The sequence below is a fragment of the Corvus kubaryi genome, unplaced genomic scaffold, assembly GCF_017639235.1.
Source record: "Corvus kubaryi isolate FWS band 111438036 unplaced genomic scaffold, C.kubaryi_AGA036_p1.0 split2-37374, whole genome shotgun sequence".
NCBI classification, from domain to species: domain Eukaryota; kingdom Metazoa; phylum Chordata; class Aves; order Passeriformes; family Corvidae; genus Corvus; species Corvus kubaryi.
The window spans coordinates 4298480-4319448 of NW_024582082.1; the positions used below are offsets into that span (position 1 = coordinate 4298480).

The 20969-nt window shown below is 45.8% G+C and overlaps 1 protein-coding gene across 2 annotated transcripts in view; it reads left to right on the forward strand.

Annotated features, from left to right (window-relative positions):
* The window catches only part of KLHL3 (kelch like family member 3), a 51086-nt gene extending 35539 nt beyond the window's left edge, over positions 1 to 15547 (forward strand). The window contains exons 9-15 of one of the 2 annotated variants that reach the window (XM_042014510.1): positions 2366 to 2483; positions 3206 to 3403; positions 4216 to 4317; positions 6856 to 6984; positions 10154 to 10294; positions 10505 to 10648; positions 10887 to 15547. In XM_042014510.1, the coding sequence (XP_041870444.1) occupies positions 2366 to 2483; positions 3206 to 3403; positions 4216 to 4317; positions 6856 to 6984; positions 10154 to 10294; positions 10505 to 10648; positions 10887 to 10915 (861 nt within the window). In that variant the 3' untranslated portion in view covers positions 10916 to 15547. The remainder of the gene's footprint in view (positions 1 to 2365; positions 2484 to 3205; positions 3404 to 4215; positions 4318 to 6855; positions 6985 to 10153; positions 10295 to 10504; positions 10649 to 10886) is intronic. The other variant, XM_042014511.1, reaches the window with a different exon arrangement.
* The last annotated feature ends 5422 nt before the right edge of the window (positions 15548 to 20969 follow it).

Sequence of the window (20969 nt, forward strand, 5' to 3'; positions counted from 1 at the left end):
AATATCTCTGCTCTTGAAACATTTTGTCAGCCACAAGTGGTTTGGTGGCTCTCTGACCCATGGGGTGGCTGCAGGCAGCTGCTGGAGTGTTGGGAGGGCTGGCTGAGGTTGTTGCTGGCTGGTAAGAGTTGTGGAGCCCTGCTGAGGAGGGTCACAGTAGGTGTCTCTTTGTTTCCTGTATCCATAATCAGAAGCCAGGAAAGCAGGAAACAACAGCACCCAGCCCCATGGGCAGGAAGTCTGAAGTGAATTTCAATAGACTCAAAGCAGCAACTGAATAAATAATCCTTGTTACTCCCCATATTTATCCCACAGGCGTGTGATGCTCCAGCCACCACTTTATTAGTGGAGAAAAAAATGACCGCAGGAACTTTTCCCTGTGCCCCAGAGATAAACACAGTTTGGCACAATGTCTCTCAAGAGACTGCCGCTGAAGTTGTTAGTAAGCATTTGGAGATTCTAAGACATCAAAACCACAGTGTGTTATTCTTCCAAGCACAAATGATAATGAGATTGATTTGTGGCATGTGTATGAGATCTGTGCTGTTTCTGATATTTGGATACTGGACTGTCCATTGAGAAATCATGGTTTTGCAGCATGTGGCAGCGTGTGTCAGTGTCCTTCCTGCCTGCTGTTGGCTGAGATGAAGTTGGTAGAACACAGCTTTGGGGGTATCATGAAGGGCTGACATGGCCCTTATTCAAGGACTGAAGTAGTTAGGGATAAAAGGAACAGCAAATCAGTGAGTTCAGAGCTTCTCAACATCTTTTATAGCATGACCTATGAGTACAAACCCAAATCTTCTGCAGGTTTCTCCTCCCTTCTTTTGAACTGTGAAGAAAGGGAAAAAGGTGATGATCTTTCAGCAATCCTGTTACAGAGAGAGAAACTTTCATCTGGCCTGTTGGTCCCGCTGATGAGGGATTATTGTCTGCTGTGAAATCCCTTAATTCTGTAATCGTGTGAAGCCCTGCAGGTTGCCGTGGGAGACTGTTACACAACCAGTAGTCAGACTGTTAATTTAGACTCAATTTGGTTTCTAGTATCATGTTCTCATCTTCGTAGATCAAGCAGGCCACTATTTCCATGCTCTTCAAATTCTTTAAGTTGCTGTCTAGCACTCTACTTTTAAAGCAACTCTGCTTGGAGTTGAGTTTGTTACACAAGTGACCTCAAGTGATGATCTTATCTCCTCAGCTACTCCCAGCTGCCTTGCAGAGGCTAAAGCCAGTTTTCCATCTACTCTTTATCTATATTTGAAGCCCCGTATCTTGTTTCTAGCTCCTTGGCCTTGTAAAAGTCAGATTGTCTTGGGTAATGTTTGTCCGGCTGATTTGCTGTGATAAGGGCAGCAAATCCTCCCTCTTGGTGGCTGTGGAAGGTTGAATGAAATGTGTGCTGAACAAAGTGCAGGTCCAGCTGCTTGTCAGTGCAGGTGTTTTGGGGGCTGGCTGCCTGTGCAGGTGTTGGTTCGCAGTGCCCAGCTGGGGCTCAGAGCAGTGGGCACCCTCGAGTGCAGAGCTGCAGGCCGCTGACATCCATGGCCGTGGGGAGTTTATCTTCTGGCAGCAGATAGGGCAGATTTGGGAAGGACCACACTGTGTGCTGTCCAGGTCTTCTGGTCTTCTCACTTTCCCACCAGTGTCCACCCCTTGCTGTTGCTGGGAGTGGAGTCTGGGGCTGGATGAGCCCTTAGCCTGACCCAGCAGAGCGGTTCTTGTGCTCCTGAGATTGCCCTTGATCACCATCACATAGCTCTTCCCTACCTGTAAGGAATTCAGAGTTTAATTCCTGAATTTGCTTCAATACCTGTGGCAGCCAAAAGCCTTAATGAAGCTGATAAATCACATCCTTCAGCAGCCCAGACCCCCCATTCGGAACAGTTCTGGTGATTTCCCTGAGTGTCGCCTTCCCCACAGGTGGCACCACAGCTGTCACGTTTTATTTGCTAAGTGGCATTGATTATTTTTAGCACCACCGTGGAGATAATGACTAAACAGTGGGCTGCCAGTGGAAATTATGCTGGAATCTTCTTAACTTAAAAATACTTTTGCAGTGAGTCTTGTGTATGCTGTGATGCCAAAAGGTTTTGTATTTCAAGGGGAAATTGGGCAAGTTGCCCACCTTGGACACAGTGAGGAAGGGTAAATGGGGTGGCCGTATTTAGCATGCATTAAATTGGAGATAAATTTTTCCCCCTTGAAATATAGTTACCTGAAATAAATGTCCCTGCAGAGGCTTCTAGCTGGCCCGCAGCACGTTTTGGCAGCTGCTCTTGAGCAGGCTGTGGTGATGGTTCCTTTGCAGAGAGCAGCTGCCCAGGGTCATGTCTGAGGTTTTCTAGCTCTTCTCTTCCCTCTGCAGGTGATGATTGTGGTGGGTGGGCAGGCGCCCAAAGCCATTCGCAGTGTGGAGTGCTATGATTTTGAGGAGGAGCGGTGGGATCAGGTTGCTGAGCTTCCCTCGCGGAGATGCAGAGCAGGTAACGGGAACTTTTGCTGCAACCTTCTTTTCCTAATGCAGCTCTTCAACACGGGGTGGTTGTCCTTAGTCCTCCCTTTAGCCTTCCTCTATGTCCCTGGCCTCAAGCAGCTCTTTATTTTTGCCATTCCTTCCTCTTCTTTCCCTACAGACATCTTTCTCTTCCCCTTCAGGTGGATTTTCTACTCTCTGGTGGGGTTGCTCCTGCGTGTCAGCTCTCCATAGCTGCTGTCTCCCTTCATCATCTCTCTCTCCTGGCTGTTTCTCCATCAGTGTTTCCCCTCCTCCTCCCCCCTTGCTGTCTTGGCAGCCCACAGGGGTCCAGTTTTTCTTGCTGGCTTCCTAGTGAAAAATCCAAAGGTGCTGAGTCAGTCCCTCTTGGTGCCGAGGAGTGGGTGATGGAGAGAAGATCTTTAAGTTGGGAGTGTTCCTCTGAAAACATCTGACAGGGTTGTGAATGTGGCTCACCATTTGGTGTTCCCTCTGGCTCATGGAATTACTCATGAGCTCCATCTGTGCCTTATGCTGCCATGTTTTTATGTGCATTTCACCTCCCATATGACACGTGTGTTTTATCATGCTTAACCTGTAGAAAACGCCAAGGCCTTGCCCGTGTTCTGCTCTTCCCAGCTGCCTTTCACAGCCTGCAGGTGAGCAGGATCTAGACAGATCCTACTCGCTTCCCAAACTGTTTGCTACAAAGACCCTCTCCTGTTCTCTCAGGTGTGGTGTTCATGGCTGGCAATGTCTATGCTGTCGGGGGCTTTAACGGGTCGCTGCGGGTGCGCACGGTGGACGTGTACGACGGCGTGAAGGACCAGTGGACATCCATAGCCAGCATGCAGGAGAGACGCAGCACCCTGGGCGCCGCTGTGCTCAATGACCTCCTGTACGCAGTGGGCGGCTTTGATGGCAGCACTGGTAGGTGACTGGGCAAAAAATAGGCAGTGCCTGACCCGAAAAAAAGTGTTTTCAGGGGCCCTGCAGAGATTGCAGAGCTTTAGAGAGGTTCCTGTGCCCTTCCTCTATGGTTCTGTAGAGAAGGAGCCAGGAATGGGGTTTGGCACGTGTTGTAACTACCCACGTGCGTGTTCTGACCCGTCAGTAATTGCACAGAATCTCACCCTTGTTATTTTCTGCAGTGATACAGTTCTTTCAGCCTCATTCTTTGAATGATTATGCTTTTTTCTGGGCTAAAAAGGGATTTTTCCTTGTTTCAGTTAAATTTTTCATAGCAACATGAATAAAATACTAGCAAGGCATCTTACAGGGTGTGTGTGCCTGGGATTTATCTTGGCATAGCTGCGTGTTTAGATTCACACCTCTGCCTCTGCTGTAAAGCTTTGCCACTTGTTTAAGCCCTGAACTAACTATTGCAGCAGGGTCTGGGGGAATTTTTAAACCTTTGCATGGACATTTTATAATGCTTGAAAGGACGTGGGGCTTTTGGGCTTGGAATTTGGACTCTGCTCACTTTGGTGTCCTCAGCACATTGGAGAGGCAGCAGTCCCGGGGTGGGGGTGGTGGGGTAACAGTTTTTCCAGCCACTGAAGAAGTGGCATTGACATGCTGGTCCCAGCCTGAAAGGCAAGGGATTAGGGAGTGGGATTGCAGGAGCATGGTGGGAATTACGGGCTTGGGAGGAGGTGGAAGGCAGATGAAAGTGCAACACCAATCTTTTTTTCTTCTCTTTTTTTTTAATTAGAAAACCTGTGTATCCCCTTTTTAACTAGGTCTGGCATCAGTTGAGGCCTATAGCTATAAAACCAATGAGTGGTTTTTTGTGGCTCCCATGAACACAAGAAGAAGCAGTGTTGGAGTTGGAGTTGTGGAGGGTAAGAAAATAGCAGCCATTTCCACCAAGCAAATGTTACTGTGTCAAACAGAAGCCTGAATGGCTAAGTGCAGTAGGAGGGAATGGCAAGAACTGTTCCCTAGACCAGTTGGGAAAGATGGATTTTATATGATGTAATTGCTGCAACTTTTTCCATTCTCCTCTTTATCTTGGTGAAAAATCATGTGTAGCTTTCCAAGAGCCTCAAACCTGTATCAGACCAGCCCCTGCCTCCTGTGAGTGCAATTAGGTGTGTGCAGGTTTCTTTGAATCCAAATTCTTCCTGGGCTGCTTCTAGCTGGTGAAAGCCAGCGCTGTTGTGCAGTGGATGCTGTTGCTGCCGGCAGACACTGCGTGGATGGAATACCCATCATGGAAAATCTGCTCAGCCAGAGAAACAGGAGCAGAGCTCGTCCCACAGCCCCAAGCTGGTGGTTTGGCAGGAATACTAAAACCTGTGTTTATTGACATCAGGCACAGCACACTCTGCTGTGGTTCCGAAATGAGCAGGGGCTGATGACAGCAAAGGCTGGTGCTGCAGCAGCTCAGCAAGGTGGGAGGCCTGGGGGGATGGTGGCAGCTGCTGGCACCTCTGTGTCAGCACCAAACTTCAGGGAGCTGGAACTGAGCCGCTTGGTTTGGATTCAGGAGAATGAAATGTTTAAGTAGGAACCATTTCTTCCTTTAAAAAATCTATTCTGAAGCAAGTGAAAGGCTTTATTTGAACTTGTCCTTAGCATGGTGTAGCGCTTTCCAATTAGTGCAGTGTTGGCATGAGCCTTACTATAAATGGTATAAACAATGCTTTACAGTGATTTGGTTTGACCTGTTGAGTGGGAAATACATGGAATATGTTAATGTACACGAAGTGTGTTTATGTGAGAAGAAGAAGGGAGACAAAGTTAGAATTAATAGTGGTCATTAACTTAAATTTGCATAGTTAAGTAGCATCTCCTTCAGAATTGGCCCATGCTTGGGAAGTGCTGGTCTGCTGTCAGTCATTGGAATTTGCTCAAGTGGCTTGAATGCAGGAAAGATACTAAATATGGACCTGAGAGATGCATTTCTATGGATGGATTTTCTACTGGAGACTCACTAAATTCTTTTCCTTTGCTTTGTTTGAAAGCACAAATAAGTGTTGCATATGTTGGAGTCCATGATAAAAATAATGAAGGCATGTGATGGGGACAAGATCTGGTCATACAGGTGTATGAAACAAACTGCAGCCTGCAGTTAATGTACAGGGTTCATCTGAATGTGACAAAAATTGATTTGATGTCTGTGAATACTGAAAATACCTAATAATTGATGCCAGCTGGGGAAATTGATCCTGTCTTGCTTGGACTGGCACTCTTGCCTGAATCATTGACAAATACCAGGCAGGACCAACAGCACAAATAAGAGTTTGAAATGTTCATAGAGACCGGAAGATGTAGAAGAAGGCCATGAGTGGGCCTGAGGGAGAAAAAGAAGAGCCAGCCTGTTCTTGGAGCCTTGCAAACATCCAGAAACAGGAGGATGCAAAAGTCTGAGGCTGAAGATAGCTGCTGGTGGGACTCTTGCATGCAAAGAATTGCACAGCTCATTCATGGTCAGGCTCTGCTGTCATGGATTGAGAGTTGATATTATTTCTGGGTTTTGTACAAAAATTTAGGTTAGAATTTTTCTACATATTTGTTGAGCTTTATTAATAGTTGTTTATTGTAGCATCTAGGAGACCTGGACTTGAACCAGAATGCCCTGTGCTAGCTGCTTTAGTAAGAAGAATCTCTTTCTCCCCAGAGAGTTTACTGCCTAAATGCAAAACAAGCTGGTAGATGATACAGGGGGACAAGGGAAGAGTATCAGGCAGGTCTGGGAACAGAGGACACGGTAGAGCATCAGCCTTGTTTCATGTGTGATGCAGTCCCATGATACCTGATTGTGTTTCTCTCGTCTCAGTAAGTGTGTGTTAATCAGCTTTCAGTGAGTTGAGGCAGGGAGGGTCAGATATCCCAGAGACCCTCACAACACTACATGGTCTGTCTCCTGTGCTGTCATCACTGGGCACGAGTGACCAGGCTGGCCTCAGCTGTGCTTACAGCATTGCTGGGTTTGGATTTGGCCCAAGTTCTTCAAAATCAGGTCTAGGTTTCTTTGCAGGTGTTATATTATTGTAAGAGGCTGTTTCATATTTATTGCTCATGTGATGCTGTAATTAATGTGCAGTGACAGCCTTTGACAGCACACTTGAATGGGGGAAACCCTCCATCAGCAGAACACGCTTTGATATTCCCTCTTCTCCTGGCCCAACAAATAATTTGGAAAACTCTCTGGGCCATTGACTTCTGATTAAGCTGTTGTGTTGTATCCTTGTGTTACTGACAGTTCAACAGCTTTACAAACAGTCCCTCCTGTCTGTGAGGCCACTCCAGATTGCTTCGCTAGGCTTTTCCCCAGACATCCCAGCAGGTTTAGGTGTGTCCCTAGAGCTGCCCTCATGCAGGATCCGTGCTCCCTGGGCTGATTGCAATGTGAGCTGTGGCTGTGTCTGTTCCAGGGAAGCTCTACGCCGTGGGGGGCTACGACGGAGCGTCGCGGCAGTGCCTTAGCACGGTGGAGCAGTACAACCCCGCCACCAATGAGTGGACCTACGTGGCTGACATGAGCACGCGGCGCAGCGGGGCAGGTACCGGCTCCCACGGCCGCTCGGGATGGGCACCACCTTCTCTGCTCACAGACAGGATGCAAAAGTGGGATTTGGCATTGCTGGGCTTGCAAGTGCAGCCTCTTACTTGCCCCCCTTCCTGTGAGGGGTAAAAACAAAATGGCTTGGAAGCTCTCAGCAGCTCTCCTGACTTTGACAAAATCTGCCAAATTGAGATTAATTTCTGGATTAATGAAATAATGTTCAGTATCTCTAAGTAGCCCTACTAACAGATGCATCTCACTTGTAAGCAAAGAGTTCTCTTTCCAAATCGCCAGCTGCAGACACAGCTGGGCATGGGAAAGCCAAGCTGCACCTTCCTCTCTCCTATCACTGGGGGGTCTCAGATGAATTTTCATTTTGGATCTTCCTGCAAGCATCCAGTGGGTGCTTTGCAACACAAACCACATCTGCATGTTGAGTGACGTGTAGGATAATAAAATTCATCTCAGATAGCCCCTGCTTAGCTAGCTTTTAGTTTATTTTTTGTTGGCAAGAGTTGGTGATCTGGAGGATTAGAGGAAAGAACCTGTTGTAAAGGATTAGATTCTAGTCTTGATGGTTTCTAATTTCCTACATGATCTTGGGCCAGGTAGCAATTTGTCTTCTCTGTGACTGTTCCTCTCTGAAACAGATAAGAGCTCTTATCCATTGCATTTAAAATCATCTTCAGGTGAATGGGAATTTGTCACTGTTGGTCCTAATGCTCAGTGTGTGACTCGCCAATGTTAAATTGTGTCCTCCCCGATGTTAAATTGTGCAGTTACCCACAGGCAGCCAAGCCTGGGGGCTGCTCTTTGGGGCTGAAATGACCCTGCAGGTTAAGCTGTGGTGGGAGTTCCCTTTTGAGCTGGGCAGTTTGAGCCTGCTCTCTACACCCTGTCTTTCTTTCCTCACTCCAGTATTTTTTCTGCAGCTCCAGGTGAGGCAAATATGGACACACTGTTGGTTTGAGTTCTGTTGAAGAGGTTTGTAGTATCTGCTTGATGCTTAAACCTAGCCCAGTGCAGCCTTCCAGGGGAGCAGAATGAGTATCTCCTATTGTTGGCCGTGTGTTGCAACAGCAAGAAGTTTGTGCCTGTAGTGAGATGGATTTTAGTGAGTTGTCCTTGTTGGAAACACTCTGCTCTGAGTGCTGCTTTACAAGTGTTTCTCCATGCAGCAAGTCTTTTGTTAGGAATGCTTGTACTCCCCTGCCGAATTTCTTTGCAGTTTTCTATTCCCCACTTGAAAGCTGAGCTCCTCAGGCTCTGGTTGTCCCCCAGATGCCCCTCCAGCAGGCACTGGAGGGGACTGCCCAGAGCCACTGGGCCACCAGTGGTGCTGCAGCACAATCTGCCGTGCAGCTGCAGAAATGACACTGTGCTCGGCGCTGCCGTCCCCATGCTGACATCTAGTGGGGGTGAGGACAGGTGTGCCCAAGTCCCTGGGGCCACCCTGATCCAGACGCTGGGGCTGTGGGGATGTGCAGGTGCTGCCCAGGTTTTGTATAATCATAAAATTTTTTAGATTGGAAAAGATGTTTAAGATCATCAGGTCCAACTGTTAACCCACCACTGCCATGTTCACGGCTAAACCACATCCCCAAGTGCCACATCTGTACATTTTTGAACACTCCCAGGGTTTGCTGAACCAGCTGGAGGGTTCCCTTTACCTCCTGGCAGGGATGGCCTGTCCCTGTGTGCCCTGTCTGTCTCACTGCACGAGGAGGCAGTTTCATGTGAAAAAGCTTGAGAGTGTTTCTGACTCTTTTACTCTCTTACTTGTTTAAATTAGTTTACTAATTAAATTATTTCTTAAAAGTATAAACTTTTTATTAACAGCTGAGTACAGTCAAATGCAGAGGTGCTGCACACCCAGTCTGCTGGGCTCAGATGCAGTTAAGTGACTTGCCATTTCCCAGTGAGCTGGGAGACACCTGGCACAGCTCAGGAGCCAGGACTCATGTTTGGATGTGTTCTGCTCTTCCCAAGTTGTGGACGTTGGAGTACTTCAACCAGACCAAGGATGTGGCCCAGTAAGGTGGATATTTGTGGCCATTAGAGATTAATTATCTGTTTGCCAGAGGTAAACCATGAACCCCAATGTCATATTAAGATTTCAGCATGTCTTGGTACAGTGAGAGATGGTTGGCCAAAACCAAACCCAGCAGTAGCAAGCTAAGATAATCTGGAGAAGGGAGAGATGACAGTGGTAGGCCTGTCCCCAGATGAGGGTGTTCCTGATGGAGCTGCTGAGCCTGGGTGGTGCCTGTTCTCTGGCTCAGCAGCTGTTCCTGTCCTCTCCTTTCCCAAACAGGAAAGATCCCTGTGAGTCAAAAACCTGTTGCTATCAGGCTGGCAGGGCCCCTCTCCTCCCTGCACACTGGTTAATGCCCATGGTTGAAATGATGTGATTCAGATCTGTTTCTGTTTTACTAACATCCCACCTTGTTAATTTTAGTAGAGGCCTTTGAATCTATTAACGAAGATATGTTGCTGGAAGTTTTAACTCTCATGGATTGGTGAACATTTTAATTAATTTACTTAATATTAGGCAGAAGGAGCTTTAAGATCGCTGTCATTCACAGAGATTCAGCCAGGGACCTTCAAAAATGGCTGAGAAGGTAGCATTGGAGGCACCTTGTCTGTGCTAAGTGCTGCCAGGTTTTGTGGGTGGGAGTGGGAGGAGAGGAACCAAGTGGCAGCTTCAAGAGCTGGAGCTGTAAGTTGTTGAGGAGAGGAAGATCACCCAAGGGATGAAGTCATGTGGCACAATGGCAGCAGGAAAACCAAAAATAAAAGTCCTGAAAGGGGGAATCAGGCTAAAAGCAGAGGGTCCTGGCAGATGGAAACAAGGTGGGATGGGAGGCAGGGAGCAAGTCAATCCAAAGAGATGGAATAAAGGCAGAGGACTGTCATGGGACTAGACTGCTGATCTTGGATAGCCTGACAGCTTCCTGAGAGGGGACATGTGCCAGGCATTACTGTGCAGGCTGCTGTAGTGCCATGGGATGGGTGGGTGCAGAGTTGACCACGTGCCTGGTGATCTTGATGCACAAGTGGCCCATGTTTTTGGAAGTGCCTTGGAGAGGCCAAAGCCATGCCCAGTAGGAGAACAGGGACATGCAGCCCTGTCCCTGTGCTGTGTCTGACCTGGCTGTGCTCGGCAGGTGTCGGTGTGCTCAGCGGGCTGCTCTACGCCACTGGGGGCCATGACGGGCCCTTGGTGAGGAAAAGCGTCGAAGTCTACGACCCAGGGACAAACACCTGGAAGCAAGTAGCAGACATGAACATGTGTAGAAGAAATGCAGGTAAGCACGATAAGCCTTTCTGTGGTGGTTGGCTCAGTTGTCTGTGTGTGGTTTTTAATGCAGTTCATGTGCTCGTGGTGGATGTGATCAGTGTTGTAAGTGATAAAAGTGGGAGATGAGGGATCTACTTGGGAGTGAATCGGAATGTGGCAGCAGCGTGCTGTGGGGGATGAGTTATCCCATGTCTTACCATCTGTGCTCTGCTTTGAGGTGTGTGTGCAGTGAATGGTCTCCTCTACGTGGTGGGAGGTGATGATGGTTCCTGCAATTTGGCCTCGGTGGAATACTACAACCCCAGCACTGACAAGTGGACATTGTTGCCAACCAGCATGAGCACAGGGAGGAGTTACGCAGGTAAGCAGGCAGGGAGGTGGGCAGCAGTGGGGTCATCCATGAACTGGAGGGCTGTGTCCCCTGAAGCTTTAATTTTACTTTTTTGGTATGTTTTATGCTGATTTCAGTGGAAGAAACTTTCACAGAAGTGGTAGACACTTTCTGCATTGCTGGCCTTTGGCTTTGCAGGATGATTGTAGCCACATGGCAACCCAGGAGATGTTCCTACCATAACTGTGTCTGTCTGTTCTTACAACAGGTGTGGCTGTGATTCATAAACCCTTGTGACACAAGGTCAAGCCAATGTGAGGAGCAGAAGTGAAGTGGATCCAGCTAGGTGGTGTTGGGAAGATGACTGACCTCTGACTTGACCCATCTCATTGCTGTTAATGTCTTAGCATGACAAGTGATACGTTGCGAGCATCATCCACTCTGCAGTGGATTGCATAGCCAAGTGAAAATCCCTCTGGGGACATGTTCCATGCTAGACACGAGGTGTTGCTTGTTATCTGTGGTGCAATCAACTGTTCTTCTCGATGGCATGTGTCCTGAGATAAACACTGTGCTTGGACTGCAGGCATGGAATTTCTTGTGTGAAACAAAACTGCTACGTTTGGGCATGTGAGTAAAAATGAACGTTTCTGGATTTCTTCGCTACTGATGCTCCATGCACATTGTTGGTTGAACTACTTACTGTGCCTGGAGGGTGGACTTTAATACTGGCAGTGGAAACTTCTGAGTTCCAACAGAGAAAAACAGCAGCAATGGACTGGAACAGGGTGGTCTGGCTCGAGTGTGACGCTGTCTCAGTCATACGTTTGTATATGCCACTGGACTGCTGTATGTATCCCTGAAATGCTTGTGGAAATAAACACCATGTGGTTTTTCTACTTGCCATGAATGCTGTGTGCTGTGCGTGACGGGACCTGCTGGGCAGTGCCTTCCCTGGGGCTGAAGTCTCAGCACCTGAGCCACACAAAACTTCACAGCCCCACACAACACATGCTGCTCCCACGGGGTTTATTGCTCCTGTGAAACAGATGTTCCTTGAATAGAAAATGTTCCCAACCCACACGTTTCAGCTGTGCTGAAAGCTTCAGTTCTAGCTCTGTCCAGCATTTCAATGCCATTTCATAATAGAGCATTTAGATGTTAAAAAATACCTTATGGTGCCATTAATGTAGAGACATTCCATACAGCGAGAGCCCTCTGTCACCCAAGCAGGGATTAATGAGCCAAGTAAAATACCTGCAGTGTTTTAATGCTTCCAGAGCATGGAGATTAACTAATCACTGTCACTATAATTGCTATTTTATTCTTGCCCTTACTGGAAGCATTCCTCTGTTAGTATGAAGAACGTACAAGATTATTCAAAATACACAAATCTAGATACAGATGTAAGGGACCTGTCTTGCTTATGTACCAAATCCTTAAAGTTTTCTGTTTAAGAAGACTTTTGACTTTGAAATACCTTTTTGTATCTCCCTATGAGCTCTGACATGCTTCTGCATACAGGGGTGAGCTCCCAGAAGCTCCCCAGCCAAAGGGAGCTAGTGAAGAAAAATATTTTCTCTACTCTTTTTCTTGTTGTTTGATTTTTTTGTTGTTGTTGTTATCTCCTTGTAGATCAGCTGAGGCTTTTCGTTGTGGGCAGCTGTCCAGTGTTGTTATGCTGGTTTCTGTCTCCACAGAGCTGCTCTGTGTGACTTTTGACAGTAGAAAAGAAAAACACTTAAAAATTTATTTCAGAGGGATCTAAGCTACACCATCTTGTGCTGCTTTTGTAGAGGAGTGGGTACTTCTATAAATACGTAATCTTTGCTGTTTGAGTTGACACAGTCCTTGTAAGATGGGTGCCTGTTCACTGTGGGGGAAACAGCCCCTGCGTGTGTTGTGTCACTGCCCTGTAGAGGGGCTGGCCTTCATGGGCAATGTGAGGTAGCTCCCACTCTTCTTTCGATGTTCTTGCTTTTACAAAGCAGGGCAAACTGTCTACAGAAAAGGCATTATTACTCTTTATGTCTACCCTTCCACTGTATGTGACCTCAGAGGTCTTGAAAATAGTAATTAACAAAAAATTAGTCTTTTCCATAATACCCCTTAAACTTTTTGCTTTGAGTTTTACAATCTGCTGTGAAATGTGCCAAAATAATAGTGTGACATGCTGCTCTCCTCTGAGGTGTTGCTTACTGTAAAAGCCATTGAGGCTGGTAGGAACGTACCCTGGTAGGAATGTATCCCAGTAGGAATGTCTCCCAGCAGGAGTGTTTCCCTGACTGCAGCTGCCTTTGGATCAGGGTCCTGAGATGCACCTTTATGGTGGCATAAGGAAGGTGATGTGGCCTCAGTTGGGACAGACTCAAATTCACTGGCCCAAAAGCTGCTTCCCATGCAGCCTGCGAATAAAGGATAAAATGGGGCAGACAAAGCATTTTGGTCCGAGGTAGCATCTCATGTTAGGCTGAGGTGCCTGGACAAGGCTGGACAAGCATTTGGGCACATGTGGCTCTTGTTAGGTTTGGTATAGACATAAAGCTAAATAAACTACTATATGAGCTACTGTACAGCCCAACTACAGCTCAATGGCTGGGGACAGTCCCCAGCCAACATTCTCACACCTCTGGCTTCACTGGAGAAAAGGCAAATATTATCCAGAGACTATGAGTTTATGTGGGCTGGAGATAAAAATTGGTAGGTACTACTAGAGAGGTGCTAGGTTGCAATTTGCTGTGTTTGTCAGATGTGAAAAATGAGTGTACCTGGAGGTGGGACAATTTTATCCCCTGCTATCCATCTATTCATAAACCTTTCTTGCTTGTAAGGAAAACAGGTTTTGGTGGTTTTCTGCTCTTGTAAAATGGCATTTCTGCCCAGTGCTGGCCCAGACCTGTGGCTTGCTGGACAGGACTAGGACTCATAGCCCTTGCCAGGGATGCTGTTCCCAGCTGCAGCCAGTTCTCCTCGATGGCAAATGACACCTTTGTTTCTTCCCTTCCTTCCCAAACGTTGCAGTGTTATGCAAGTCAAGTGACCTCGTTTCCAGCTATGCAATAATAACAACCGTAACATGTGATGAACCAGCTGTACCCCCACCCCCAAATGCTCTTGGAATTTGTCTTTGGTGTGTGGTTTCGTGTTCGTATTGTTCATTCTGAGCACCTGAGCCAGATCCTTTACAGATTGCCTTTTTCTAGGACTGAAAACGTAGCATTAGCACTAACAACTTTTACTGTAAATATTTTTATAAGACAATTTAAAATAATTTTTGGATTGCTTTTTATGGTCTTCAATGACATTTCTGTTAAATTCTGGATCTAATTCGTGCACTCCAGTGCAGTTTTCGCTGGCTGTGGTGTAGGTATGACTCTGTATGTTCTCTGCAAAAGAAATGCCAAGTTGTAAGAAGGATTTGGGATAGCTCTTGTTTTGGTTTTAATGTTAGAAGGACAGCATTGGGCTCCACATTATGAGATAAATTTGAACTCATTACCTCAGTCACCACTAGGCTCTTAGATTATTGGTTATTTTACAACAATTTCAATACCCTCATTTAATTTTCTTGTGCCATGAGTTTGGTTCCTGGGCAGTTTGGGGAACAAGCTGTCACTTGGTGGTTCTGTTTCTTGGCTCCTGCATGAGCTTATTGAAGACAGAGGTACTCTGCCCACAACAGTCTGGGCACAAACCCGCAGGTCACCAAAATCAGACAAATTATTGCAGGAGTTTCAGTAAAAGCTTTACAGACCGAGCCCAGGCTTCTTCCTCACGTTGGTCCTTTGTGAGTATGAACACTTTCCTCAGCTCCTTCTGTTGTCATCTCTTTTAGGGGTCACCCTGTGCTTGACCCCCTGGGGGACTCTGGCCACGTGTTTCCCAAAGGGGACTTTGCTCTTGCACACCCCAGGATGTGCCCCAACCCCAATAGCATCACATGTGCTGCCCACCCTGCTGGGCTGGCAATGCAGGGTAGATTTGCCTCAAGCAATCTGTTGTTTAAACATGTTTGAATAAAGTCCATCTTTTCCACTGGTGCCTAATAGATAAATTGGGGGTGATTAAAATCAATTTTCAGTTCATTCAGTTTATCCAAACAATGTCTTTTTATGGATGTGTACAACAAGTAATTACCATAAATACACTTGGCAGCGTTTGCATGTCACCGCCATGAAAGCTCAATACTGTTCTCTTGTTTGTATTGTTTGGAGACCAAAATCCTTAATATCCAGCGAGGTGTGATACCTGTTCATCAAGCTAATGTGATGATTCAACAGATAAATGCTGTTCATCATGCTAATTGTGATGGTTCAACAGATGAATGCAGCTCGGTCTTAACCTTTGGGATTCATTATTAATATATTATCAAAGCAGTTGCCCCCTTCGCCCATATCATGCCCAAAAATCACTTTCATGTGAGCATAATTTGTTGCTCAAAGCTGCAGTGTTTGGGAGTGTGCAAGACATTATGGTCTGAATATGGGCTCATTCACTTTTTTTCATCTGCCCTTATCTTTGTTTATGGGTTTATAAATTATTTTCCTTTACAGTGACAATAAATAAATATTGATAATTTTAATTTGTATATTTTATGTATAAAAGGCCCTTAAGAGTAATGAATGATTGTGAAATAATTTACCTGGTTGTGAAATTGTTTTGGTTTTTTAAACCAGACTTTGTTGGTTCAGTAGCTGACAGTATACTGTAACAAGTTGGCTGATTGTTTAAGCTCATTTTTTAAATTAAAGATTTTTTTGCATGAGTGTGGAGGACAAAGGACTTTGCAAAGAAATTCTCTTGACAGCTGTCTTGTCCAGTGCAACGAACGGCTCAAGATACATTCTTCACTGATGTATTTATATTATGAAAGAAAATCACACTGTAGTTCCCCATCATTTAATTTGAATAAAAACTGGAGTAATTAAACTTTTCTGGGTCTGTTTTGACTTCATTGGTTTCTGACAATGAGGAACAATCTCATCACTCCACATGGCTTTATTTGTCCCCTCTTTAATTACAGCAGGTACCGACCCTGGGGGTTACTCTGCCCCTTGGTGTGGGGTAGTGGCACTCGCATGTGATGATACTGAGATGTTGCCCTGATGCCAAGCTCTGATGCTGTCCCAGACTCTGTTCTGCTCCTTTTCCAAGGGAAGTTAAAAGCATTTCTCTTGGGGGTGGGAAAGCCCTTGGTTGAGGGCATTGTTGGCAGAAGACAGAACCTTTTAATGAATGCAGTTGGGAAGAGAGAAAACATGAAAAATGAGAGTTTACCACCTAGGGCTCAATATTTCTTAACACCATAAAGTAACACATTAACCAAGTCACCCCACTCATTTTGCCTTATGCTCACAAACCATCTCGCTGAGCTCTCTGGTTTTCCAGAAATGCTCCTTGTGCCTCCCTCATCTGTTAATACCAATGTATGACATCAAATTTACCAAGTGGGATCCTGAAATTTAATTACCTGATACACAGATAATGAATGACATATTGTGGGTTGCTCTGTGCAGCTGGGGGACTTTGCAATTATTCCTTATTTAATTTCAAAATGACTTTTCTCTTGCACAGCTGGCTCCTTTTTATTCATGTTTAAACTGATAAATCTATAAGTCTAGGAACCTGCAGCTAAAGAAAAGCCTTGGCGGTCCAAGGAGAAATCTCACTACCTTGATTTTGTGGCCTGATTTTTTTTCTGCTATTATTGTTTCTTTTTACATCTTATATTTTCATCTTTTAGCATGTTTTCCACCCCACATTTCACCCTTGACAGGGCAGAAACATATAGCAGTAGCTGCCACCTTGCCACATTCACCTCAGAAGGGTAAGTAGCTTTGCAGTGAGGGCAGGAAAGGGGACAGCAGAGAGGAAAGAAAATACGGGGAAAACTCACCCAGTGGGGTTACAAGGTCAGAGAAGCAGCTCCTCTCTTTGTTGTTGGATATCACACATGTAGCAATAACTCAGGGTGAGATGTGCCTCTTCTGCAGCAGAGATGTATAATTTGGTACCTGAGTCACGTGGAACTGGAATCAAAGGTGGGGCAGGGAACAACCTCAGCTATGGAAACCTGAACACCTGATCAAAGATGATCCTGTTTGTTTGTAGGCCCAAATGAATAAATAAGGCCAAAGAGGAATTCCCCGTGCCCTTGTGCCCTGAGCTGCAGTGATGGTGTGAGTTTGAGATGGGACATGGCTGTGGAAGCTTCAGATGGCAAAATTGACTCTGCTCTGGCTGGAATCTTGTTCTTTGGCTGTGCTGAGGGTGCTGCGCAATGGCAGAGAATATCTGCGGTTAAAAAATAACAAAATCTATTGGATACCTTTGAAAAAGCCTCTAGGAGGCAAAGGACTACTACAGAAACATTGCTAAGAACCACAGAGTGCTCCTAAAGCATCCCACTGTTGCTCAGTGACTGATGATATTCCCTCACAGAATGTTATTCTGCACTAAACAAGCACAAAATCACTTAACTACTCAGTGACACGAAATATTCTAAGAAATTTGCCAAAGTGATTAATGTTAATGTTCTTGTTCAGCAAATTGAATGAGATTTAATTGGCACAGCTGCTGAAGCTCAATGCATTTGATTTGGCCTTGATTTACAAAATATATTATCATGAACCTCCTCCTTCTTTCACTGCAAACCTCCACAGCCTCTGCTAAGCATATTGCTCGGTGAATTACTGGTCTTAAATGTTAGAGGTTTTTTTTCCACTCAGTAAAACTTCCAAAAGGGGTCTTTAAAGTATGTATGGCTGTCGCAAAGGATCTGTTCTTCTTTCCCAACCACAAGAGGTTTAACTGTTACTTTTCAATGTTTTTCTTATACTTGGTTACATTATACTCTTTCCACGATAGTTTCTCACTTATTACTCTTAAAATCCCCCTTTAGCTCTGACTTCAGAAAGAGAAAATGCTGCAGGATATGAGGTGCGCCATGGTCCAGTCTCAACCCATGGACAACCCAAGCAAAAGGGGGTTTTAAAAACCTGCAAGAGCAGGGCTTTATGTCTCAAAAATCAGTCGAATTACATAAGTTGTTTTCAATAGCTGTATCTTGAATGTAAAACACGCTTCTGTTTTTGAAAGCATATGTGACATTGGGAATAGCTTGCCTTATCTAACACAAAATTAAACTGATATCTTTACAACCTTAGTTAAAGAAAAAGAAGGTGGGAAGACAGGTGGAAGCAAGTTACTTAAAGCAGGAGCACCTGCTTGATGACTTAACCTTAATTGTGATCAATTGGTTGGAGTACAGGAGTTGGCTGCCTTACTTGTATCTATCCCTCCACCCTTTCCCCAGAAACTCTGTGTAGGGAAGCTTTGATCCCTGTTCTGGACTGTCTCCTGCTTTTCCTTTGCAAGAAGTTCTTTATACAGCCAGTTTGTCCCAAAAAACTTGTCCCACCAGGTGCAAACAGGGACTGATTTCTGTGAAAGCTGCTGTGGTGGAAGTCATGGAAAGCGGTGTCGACTGTGAGGGGGATTTACCACAGCAGGTTCCAGAGGACATCCTACCCCTGTGGCCAGAGGAGAGGGGAGTGAGTGAGGATGGAGCTGCAGGAGAAGTGGTGGGCACAAAGCAGGGGGAGTTCTCAGCCTGGGTGTCACATGAGGGGTTCACTTGGATAGAGGTGGTTGCAGCCATTGGGGCATTCGGCAGGTGGTGGTGGCAGCATCTGTGCCAGGTCACAGGGAATTCTTGTGTTCTCTCCTTTGTGCTTCCTCTCTGCATCCCTAATGTTTATGCTGTTAGAGGAAAAAATTCTAGGATCCCTGCCTTAAGTGTAGAGGATGTTTTCCTAGAAGGAGATGATGCATTGAGGATACAGCACCACAGGCTTTCTCTGGGCTTCACCTGTACTTGGAGGTAGATATTTGCTTGAAAAGTTGTTCTATGCTTAAAGAGTTCCAGCATTTAATGTTTGTTTATGGCAAAATATTGCAGCCTCAGGTGCTGACTGAAGGACTGTGATGCTCCCCACTGCAATCCTGCTGGCAGTGGGATGCACTGAGGGGCTGGATGCGGTCAAGGTGCCGGGCTGAGGGATGCAGGTTCAGGTGGGAGTCCTGGTTTGGCTCCCACTGGGCTGTCCCAGCAGGGGTGATTTATCAGTGCCACCAGCCTGTTTGCTGATACAGAGCTTCTGAGCAGTACGTGGTCCTGGGTGATACATCAAGTGATACTTCTTTTTGATTCCTTTCCAAGATGTTATTTATTATGACTTTTTTTCTTTCTCTCTTTCACGGTTCAGCACTTTCCCTTTGTCCCCTGTGTGCACACAGTGCCAATGACAACCAGCCCTGCAGCTGGTGTCCCCCATGCTGCTGACAAAGGGGGCTCAGGGGTGATGTCCCTGCTCACAAATGTCTCCTCAGCTGCTGCTGTAGCTCAGGGGACAAGTGTCATTTTAAAGGGTGGTGCAGAGCCAGGCAGAGATTTGGGAGCACAGCCAAGAAGAAAGATCATATCTTCACAGAAGGGTGTACTGAGACATAAGAGATTTATCAGGTTGTCATTTGTGAAGGGGTGAGAGGGAAGATAATTCCCACCTGGGTTGTGAAAAATGCTCCTTACCTGAAGACAAATGAATTTTTTTTTCTAGACTGAAGGTGGCATTGAGCTTTAAAAGTTAAAAAAGGATGTAGGTATTTTAAACTTGCTTAGAAAACAGCTGTAAAGCCTCATCCCCAAGGAGACTTGAATTTGGGTAATGGAAACTCTATGATTTTTTCAGTGCTATGTGCAAGAGAAAGGTGCTTCACTTATTGAAGTGGGGTTCCTCTCAAAAAAAAGTGAGGAATCACTTAGCTTCTAGAGTCCTCCTGTCCTGGGGAAGTTTTGGTGTCTGTCACAGTGATTTTAACATTGTGACTGTCATCTAAACATTTTCTCTCATGCAGCAACTACATAAGAGTAATTAACCCAGATTAATCCATCTCTGTTTTCTGTGTGTTTAATAATGTCTTATTGCTATGTTTGATAGTTAATAGGGCAAACAGTTTTTTCAGAAAAATAGAATTAGAAAGTCCTAAAAATGTATGTTAGAAAATAATATCAGCTTTCTCCAGACTCAAGTAGCAAGCATAAAGGATTCCTTTCTGCCCCAGCAGGTGCTTATCTAGTGATAATTCAGGTTTTGCCAGGTGTGAGGCTGGAGATATTAGATATAATCAGACAGCCTCCCCATGAGATTCTCTATGTGCTTTATTATAATGTCTATACAATTTTTCCCCCCCTTTATCTAGTTAATTCTGCAGTTTCAAATGCATGCAGCAATTTGAGTCAGTGTGGGGTAAATGTCTGTTTTCTCTGGTGCTGGCAGGGTGCAATCATCCCCAGGCTGTGGGAGCAATCACTCCAGCAAAATCTCTTTGAATTAGTGGCAGTGGGAGGAAAGAGGACGAGGAACCCGATGGGATTTGGCTTGGGATGTGCCGTACAGAGCACTGGACTCTGGGGGTCAGCACAGCCAAATAAATGAGCGTGAGCCTGGCTAACAAGAGCCTTTTGTGATTCAGGGTGACTTCCTGAAAACGGTATTTGGGGAAAAAAAGTAAATATTTTCATCTCAAGCAGTGCAACTTCACAATTCCAGCACCTGTGTTTTATTTTGCATATAGATTGGGATGAAAAGCATTGACATAAATCCTTCCTGCTCTGTTCTTCAGTCATTGTATCTGAGCCTCACATTTGATGGCAGACATTAAAGATAAGCTGCAGACAAGAAGCTGGAGTTTTTAAGGGGTATTTTTTTTAAGCCATCTACTTTGTTATCTCTTTTCTAGTAGGAACTGCCTCAAGCTGCAGTGAGCTGAGCAACAGCTGCTGTGTGGGGGAGCCTTTAAATTGATCTTAGGGGCAAAACCTGTGTGCTTGGAGTTGCAGTCTTAATTAAGCCTTAATATTGGCTGCCTGTGAGATCTTAGGGGTGTCATGAGCTGTTTTGCGAACTGAACTGTGTGGAAGACACTGAGGGGATGGAGCATATCCAGAGAAGGGCAGGGGCAGGGTCTGGATCACAAGTCTGGTGAGGAACTGCTGAGGGAGCTGGGGAGTGGCTCAGCCTGGAGAAAAGGAGGCTCAGGGGGGACCTTCTGTCTCTGCACAGCTCCCCAGTGGGAGGGGACAGCCAGGTGGGGGTCGGGCTCTGCTCCCAGGGAACAAGGGACAGGATGAGAGGAAATAGCCTCAAGTTGCACCAGGGAAGGTTTAGATTGGATATCAGGGAAGAATTCTTCGCAGAAAACAATGTCCAGCCCTGGCACAGGCTGTCCAGGGCAGTGGTGGAGTCAGATCTCTGGAGGGATTTAAGACATGCAGATGTGGCACTTGGGG